Genomic DNA, 7,308 nt, shown 5'->3' on the forward strand with positions numbered 1-7,308 from the left:
GCATTCCTGGTGACATTTGAGAAAGATAGTTCTGGGCTTAGTGGAGTTTCCTGTGCCAGCCTGTGAGCACATTGGGAGTCAAGGGAGTTGAAAATGTCTTTTAATGAATACATATGCTGCATACTGAAGCACATATTGATTTATGCTAGCTTTGGTAAACCAGATCCACCTACCAAAGTTAACTGTCAAGAGTAATTGTGGCTTTGATATCAGCCTTAATTGTACAGGACCATCAAAGACTCAATGGGCAAGAGTTAGGGAAGAACACAAGAAATTCCAGTGCCTCTTAAGGCATCTCTTAAATTTCTTTGTCATCTCCGCCCAGCTCTCTTGCATTCCACTGCTTATACTTTGGCACTCAAGTGCCAAATTTCCCTTTATTCCCACACTTTTTAACTGGCAGTTTGAGGGCAACCCCCTCATGGAACCCACAGTAATTTTGCCTTTTCTGCAGCATCTCTCTTGCATGGTCCTGACTGTGGATAACGCTGCTGTCATCTCTCACGGATTCAGGTTGCAAATTATGGGAGCCTAGGATCATGTTATTTCTTAACTATCATTAGTTACATGTGTATCTGCAGTGCTTTTGGACAGCACTGCCAGCAGTGAAAGAAATGGAGCTGGCTTAATTGAGAGCCACATAGTTAATTATTAGTGCCTTTTTTAAAGGAGGAGAAAGAATGTGCAGTGTCAGGTTTTAATTGAATTGTGGTTTGCAAGCTAATGTGACTTTAAACTCTCCAGTCTTTATCTGTGTATATGTAGTGTTTCCCTTTTATTTCCAGCCCTAAAAGCCCTTTTCTGCTTTAGAAATATTAAGAGACTTGAGAAGGAAAGTGCATCTGCATGTTACTCATCTCATCAGCTCACATGAGCCACAAATAAAAACGCTGGTTCCTGTTAGCGCAGTAGCTGTGACGTGGTTTGGAAGGAGCAACTGCTGGGTCCCACCTCTTGATTACCCAGTTTGGTACGTTGTGCTCTGATACTGCGTGCTAGTCCCTGGCAGGCTGGGTACTATGGATATTGGAAGTGGGCAGATGACCTCATGGTATAGGCAAATTGTCAAGGGCAGATGGAAAGGAACCAGTTGATACCTGCATTGAGGCAGAGTTCACCTTTTTGGGAAGGAGTGTTCCTTGTAGTCTGGACTGATTCCCCTTGAAGACCAAGTGGTGATGAGTGGTTCAGCCATAACTTTGCAGAGTAGAGGTGTGCCTTAAATCCGAAGAGGTTAGCTGAGACTTCTCTGGTACATTTTTCATAAACTTCTACATATCAAGGACTTGGATGGAATAAGCCTGGTTCAACATACATACATTGAATATTGCCTATTTCTGTGTGAAAGAGATGAGATAAAAGCTACTTGGACAAAGTAACTTGTATATAGATTAAGAGCCAGAAAAGTTTTTGCCTGAGCATTTTTGGGAAAGCCTTTATCACTCAATTTCCCCATGACCTTATGTGTACTCAATCAACATGATTAATCTGTGGTAGAAATGCATTGGTTGTGCAAAGAAGGTGAACTTAATCCAAGAGACCTTTTTCTGCCTGTAGAGAGATGAAATGTATTTTCTCAAGGCTTATTTCTGACTTTGAAAAAAGCACCAAACAAAAAGTGTAGTGAGAAGAGGTAAAAGAATATAGATTAAAAGTTTTTTGTAGTTTCTTATACTAGTTGAATGACTACTGTCCCTCAGTATCAAATGTGGACTATTTTTGAGTGTAACTTCATTTAAAAGAAGTAACTCTTGCATGTACTAGCAGATGATTTGAAATTAATTTTCTTTATAAGTGGTGTGGAAACAATTGATGGACTAGCAGGTTCTCTGCTAAATAATTTATGAAGAGGGGCATTGCACTGTAAAGACTCTGAAGCCCTTTCCCTTCAGGAAAGGAGAACTTGGTGTCATCTTATACTCTAACTTAGAGAGCACCTACCTGGCTTAGAATAGTTTTCAAAGCCAATTTCCTTTCCAGTTTTTCTTAGAGAAGTATGTCTGTGATATCTGCAAATCCAAATATTACCAGCATTTGCTGGTGTAGGAGAGCTGAGAGGTGGAACTGACTCAAATTGTGCAGAATGTAAAAGTAAATATATTATGAGGAAGCAGTAAATTGATTTAAACCAAAAGCAACCTAGGGAGCAGGAAAAAAAAATAAATGTAAGCATCAACATCTTTCTAGGTACAATTCAAATGAGGCAGCAAGACCTCTTGGTGTAATCAGCAGTGTATTAAAGCTACTGAGTCACTGCAAGATTGGGACAGCTTTCCTTTTGCTGCTGTTTTTGTTCACCCTGGGTGTGATAATCTCTCATAATGGAAATGCACAGAACTACCCATGGGCATCTGCATGTTGCAATTAATGGGCTGGGTTTGTAAGGAATGACTGCTGCAAATTGCACATCAGTTTTGAGTTACCCAAAGACCAAGATACTCCGTAAGTTCAGGGTTCTGGTGCCCTGCACACGCTGAAATGGGATCAGGCTTTCAGACTACAGGCACGTCCCCTTTCTCTAAGTATGGCCGCAATGTAAAGTAAGACAGTTGAAGTTCCCAAGCTGCAAGATGTGATGTGGTTTGGTTGTGTTGGTTTGTTGCTTTTTTTAAAAAAAAAAGTAGGCCTGAACCTCCATATCGATCAATCATTATTCTAATTGTTCATTTCTATTATGGTGGGAATCATTCAGAATCCTAGAGTCCCTGGGAGTAAATCATTTGGAAATGCTGCCCATTATAAAATTTAATTTTAAATCTATATTAAATAGATTTAGAAAGGCAAGCTTTGCAATCTAGTAACATGACATTATGCTGCCTCACAGAAGCTCAGCTTTTGGGTCCTGAGGGGCCAGGGCTACAGCACAAGCAACACTTTGGCTTGTGAGTGGGACAGCAAGGCTGCCAAAGCCACCTTTCAGATTACCCTTCTGGGCCACCTTGAGAACAGCATTGATCCAGTTTGCCAAGAGATCCATTCAGCTGTTTTGGGTGGAGCAGGGTGGTGGGGTATGGTCTTCCTGAAGGAGGAGGCTTCCAGAGGGCTGATCCCATCTCTGGGGCAGGGGAAGGGGTGGGAGATGGCAGAGGGGTGGCACAGGTTGGAAGAGGATGGGATCCAGGATGCTGGACCAACCTTTCTATTTCTGTTTCAGGTGACAGAGAAGAGGGGAAAGGAAAGCAAAACTGCATTTGGAGGCCCAGTTGTCAGCTCTTTATATCAAGAAGAAACAATCAGGTAATTATCTGCAAAGGAGTTCAGTTAAAAATACTATTTTTGTAGTGTCACTTTGTTAAGCCTTTTTTTTAATATTGCACGAGTGTGGTGGCACCTACAATAGGATAATAAATGACAGGAAAGAACTTTTCAGGTCCATAATCATTTAAATCAATAACTGCCTGTATCATTGCCAGGTAGTAACCTTTTCCTAGCTCAAGATGTGGGGGAAGGGCAAGGCTTCCCATTTTTCAGTTATCTTGACTAAAAAAAGTAATACTGGATCTTTTTAATAGAAAGCTATTCAGATGCTACCTTAACACTCCTTTTTCAAATAGTTATTTCTTTATCAACACATTCATTAGGGATTGTTCAGTGAAGGTTTTAATGTTGGACAGTGTTTGCCTTCAGGGAGAGTTTGTACCTTATATCAAATTAATTTTTTCTAGCTTCTGCAGCTAGCATGGCAGAAAGGCATTTACTGAACTAGAATGGCTGCTATTTAAAAACTGTCAAGGTAAGTGACATTAGCTACTGAATAAGGACAGCTGGGTTTTTTGTTTGGTTGGTTTTTTTACTGTTCCAGTCTACTAATCATGGGTATAATATTAACTCCAATACCTAAGTGATTGCCTGGAGGATCTTTCAGAATACAGTGTCATATTTTCAGTTCAAATGAACAGTCAGGGAAGACTAAATTTTTGAGCAGTGTTTGCTGTCATTTTGCAGTCTCTCATTTATGTGTATGTTATCCCATTTGTTTTATTGAATGTCTTGCATCATCTCAGTTCCAGGAAATTAAAAGATAAACACTGATATCTCTCCATACAGCCTCCCAAGCTTGCTGAGAACTTTCCCAAAATGTTAAAACTCTAACACAGCATTTCTTGTACTTGTTGTCACAAGCTAATGAAAAATCTTGAACAGGTGGCTCCAAACCTTTTGCAAGGAGCTGAGGTAGAAATTGGTATGGTTGTTCTGTGTAAGCAAATAAGGTGGCAGTTTTGTGCTCAGCAGCAGTGCAGGCACCTCCCTTGGTGTTGCAATCCACTTTATAGTGAGATGGAGCAGTTGGCCAGGAGGAGCCTTCTCCACCTTGCATGGAGAGCCAACACGGTCAGGTATGACCTTGGTTTAACATGCTGTTTGAGGAATAGCACTTTTGCTAGCCACAAACTCTTTTTTCTTCCCTGCTGTGTCAATGTAGGTCTTAGCCAACATCTTTGATCTCATAGTTTGACCTTGTGGTTTAAATCCTGTTTGAGCTCTTCTAGGAGTGGAATATAACCAGTGCTGCCTGGTGTTGGGTGCTAAGTAGGAGCTGTGCTTAGTCCTACAGTGCTTTCAGAGTCTTGCCTATCCCAAGTACTGCCTGGATGTAAAATACAGCACAGTCTACAGGAAAACAGCTTGCTCTGGTTGGCTTGATTAGCCCTAATCTTCATTTAATTTGTTTTTATTTCCATGAGAGCATGACTTGTGCAGGACGTGAAGATAAGTACATCTCCAAATACGTTCTTTCCAAGCTTACCATGAGGAACATATGTGCTGTATGTTTTGTGCAGCATAGCTGTAGTCCTAACAAAATGGGGCTGTATGTAGATTAAGTCTCTGATAACAGCTGGAATAGGGTGATTCTGCTGAAAGTGAGGTGAATAAAGTCTTGTGACTGATGCCAGAATAGAAACTCTCATGGTCCATTATTACAGCTTGGCTTGCAGGCATCAATGTCTTCATCTGCAAGATGGGAAGTGAGCAAGTGTCAGATCTCACCTAGCTTCAGCTTTCTCAGTGCTGTCTGTTATGGCTTTTGTCTACTCTTCCTTTTTTTACTAGAAGTGGGAATAAATGCATGCAAGTATAGGTACATCTGTAATAGTGATAGTTAAAATAGTTCAAAATATAGCCCTAAACAGCAAAATTTCACAGGTACCAAATCAGCAAGCAGATGAGCCAGAGAGGGTTGGCTCTAGACATTAAATTTGGCATCCCAGTTTTTCTGGAGCATCAGGTGAGTTGCTTTGATAGTAACATTCACCTGAAAAAGGTGACTTTTCTGAGGCTGTGAGTGTTTACTTACAAGAACATAAATTTAGCATTCAGTAATACTTCTGAATGGGAAGGAAAATTCTGAAGGGGAAGGAAAATTTTATAGCTTGAGCCAGTATGAATTTAAACACACTGGTAAGTGCCATGCTGGAAGCTTGGTGTGTATGGTGTGTTTTATTCTCATCAGCTATCTCAAAACCTCAGATCTGAGGAACTTTGCAGACTATTTTATTGACTCTGTTGTCTGTGGTGGGTCTTACTGAAGCTTTACAGCAAACTTGCAAAACTTGGAATAAAAATCAAACAACTATTTCCCAGGGCTCTTGGTAGGATAAGTATTTGCTATCTAAAGGATCATATTAAAGCCCAGAATAAGGGGCAGGGGGGAGGAAATCCTGTGTATTAAAAACTAAAACTTGAATCCTCATCAGCCCTGGGCTCTGTCAGAGTGCTGAAAGCAATTTCTCAGCAGGCTTTACTCTGCCAAGCACAGCCTAATGTGTGCCCTTTAGGATCTCACTGATCCAGAGACAGGAAGAGTCTAATTTACCTGGAGCCAGGAATGGTCACAGCCTTGCCTTGCACCAGGCAATAGGAATGCAAGTGCAGAGTTTTGAAGGTTCACCTAAGCAGGTTCACTTGTTTTATTCTCATCAGAAGCTTTTGAACAGTTTGTTTAATTATTAACCTCCCTCAAGTTGCTGCTCTGTAATATGAAGATGAGAGATCTGGTTTTAAACAGTGTAAACCACTAATTTACCATTAGCAGTAAAATACTAAGCAAATCAGCAATGGCATTGTGTTCAACCAGAGTGTCTAAAGTTGTGCATAAATAGTGCTTACATTCCTTTTGTGGAATAAAATACTTGAGGTTTAGGGTGCCAATCTTGTAAATGTTGGGACAGTGGAGTTACCATACCCTACCCTAAAGTCAGGTGGATCAGAAGTAGGAGGAACTGGGATGGTGCCAGGGCTGGTTTTTTGCCTCATCACTAATGATCTCAAATGTTTCTGCTTCAGGAGCAAGATAAAAAAAATGGTTAGTCTGGCTCAAGAAGTACATTGCACTAATTCCAAATAAATTCAAGAGCATCCATAGAAACAGGTTATACCAGTCTAATTAAATCAATTTAGAAAGAGATTTGGTTAAATCAGTGCAATTTGTGTGTCCATAGATCAATCCTCAAATCAGGAGAAGGTCTCTTGAGCTAATGAGGCATAGCAGTTATTTACTTTGGGGTGCTGGGCACTGGTCATCAATTAGGAGTCATTAATAAACCCTGGCAATAAAGAGCTCAAGTACCCCCAGTGACTAATGGGGAGCAGTTGCAGAATATATTAGCATAGTGCTCTGCCTCTGTGTTCCTTTGCAAATCACTTATCTCACTTTGGGCATTACATAAAAATAATGTATGTTGGTGACTGATGATGGAACTTGGAGGTTCCCTTGGAAGGAAGGATTTAGAAATTATCTGTGATTTCAAGCTGGGTATAGCAGTGGGTTTGTGGTTGTTTTTATGGCTACATCAAGCTTTTTGTCTCTGGTCTTATTACCAGAACAAAAGCGGTAGTAGTTGAGCTCTTTCATGATCAAATAGCTATAATTACAGTTTCACAAACCTGGGAAATGAGCAGTGAGATGAGGTTGACTGATGTGTCACCAATATAAATCTAATCTAAGACACAAACTGAGGGAGATGCCAAAAATACCGTAGCATTGGAAATTCAACCTCAAAGTTATTTTCCAATATTTTTCAGAGTGGGGGTGAGGAGGGAGGCAATTGGTAAGCACTTCCAGCAAACAAAAGCATGGACTTGGCAGACTGAGAGTGCAAAATAATGTTGCCAAATGTCAGTGTCTCTTTCCCCTTCCACCAGAGGAGCCCTGCTGCACTCTGCTGTGGGCTGCTTCTGTGTGACCTCAGCATGTTGGGGTGGGAATTATATCTGCTGGTCAGCATGGAGGCCTCCTGGAGCAATGCTTTATACTTCTGCCATCCTGAGGGATGCCGGAGAAGTGCTTTTCTGGTGGAACCTTCCACT

At 40.9% G+C, this 7,308-nt stretch overlaps 1 protein-coding gene across 1 annotated transcript in view; it reads left to right on the forward strand.

Moving 5' to 3' along the window:
- ACBD6 (acyl-CoA binding domain containing 6) overlaps positions 1 to 7,308 on the forward strand; it is a 101,267-nt gene that overhangs the window by 37,844 nt on the left and 56,115 nt on the right. The window contains exon 5 of the mRNA XM_009994667.1: positions 3,155 to 3,237. Within this exon, the coding sequence (XP_009992969.1) occupies positions 3,155 to 3,237 (83 nt within the window). The remainder of the gene's footprint in view (positions 1 to 3,154; positions 3,238 to 7,308) is intronic.

The sequence above is a fragment of the Chaetura pelagica genome, unplaced genomic scaffold, assembly GCF_000747805.2.
Source record: "Chaetura pelagica isolate M959 unplaced genomic scaffold, ChaPel_1.0 scaffold363, whole genome shotgun sequence".
Classification (NCBI taxonomy): domain Eukaryota; kingdom Metazoa; phylum Chordata; class Aves; order Apodiformes; family Apodidae; genus Chaetura; species Chaetura pelagica.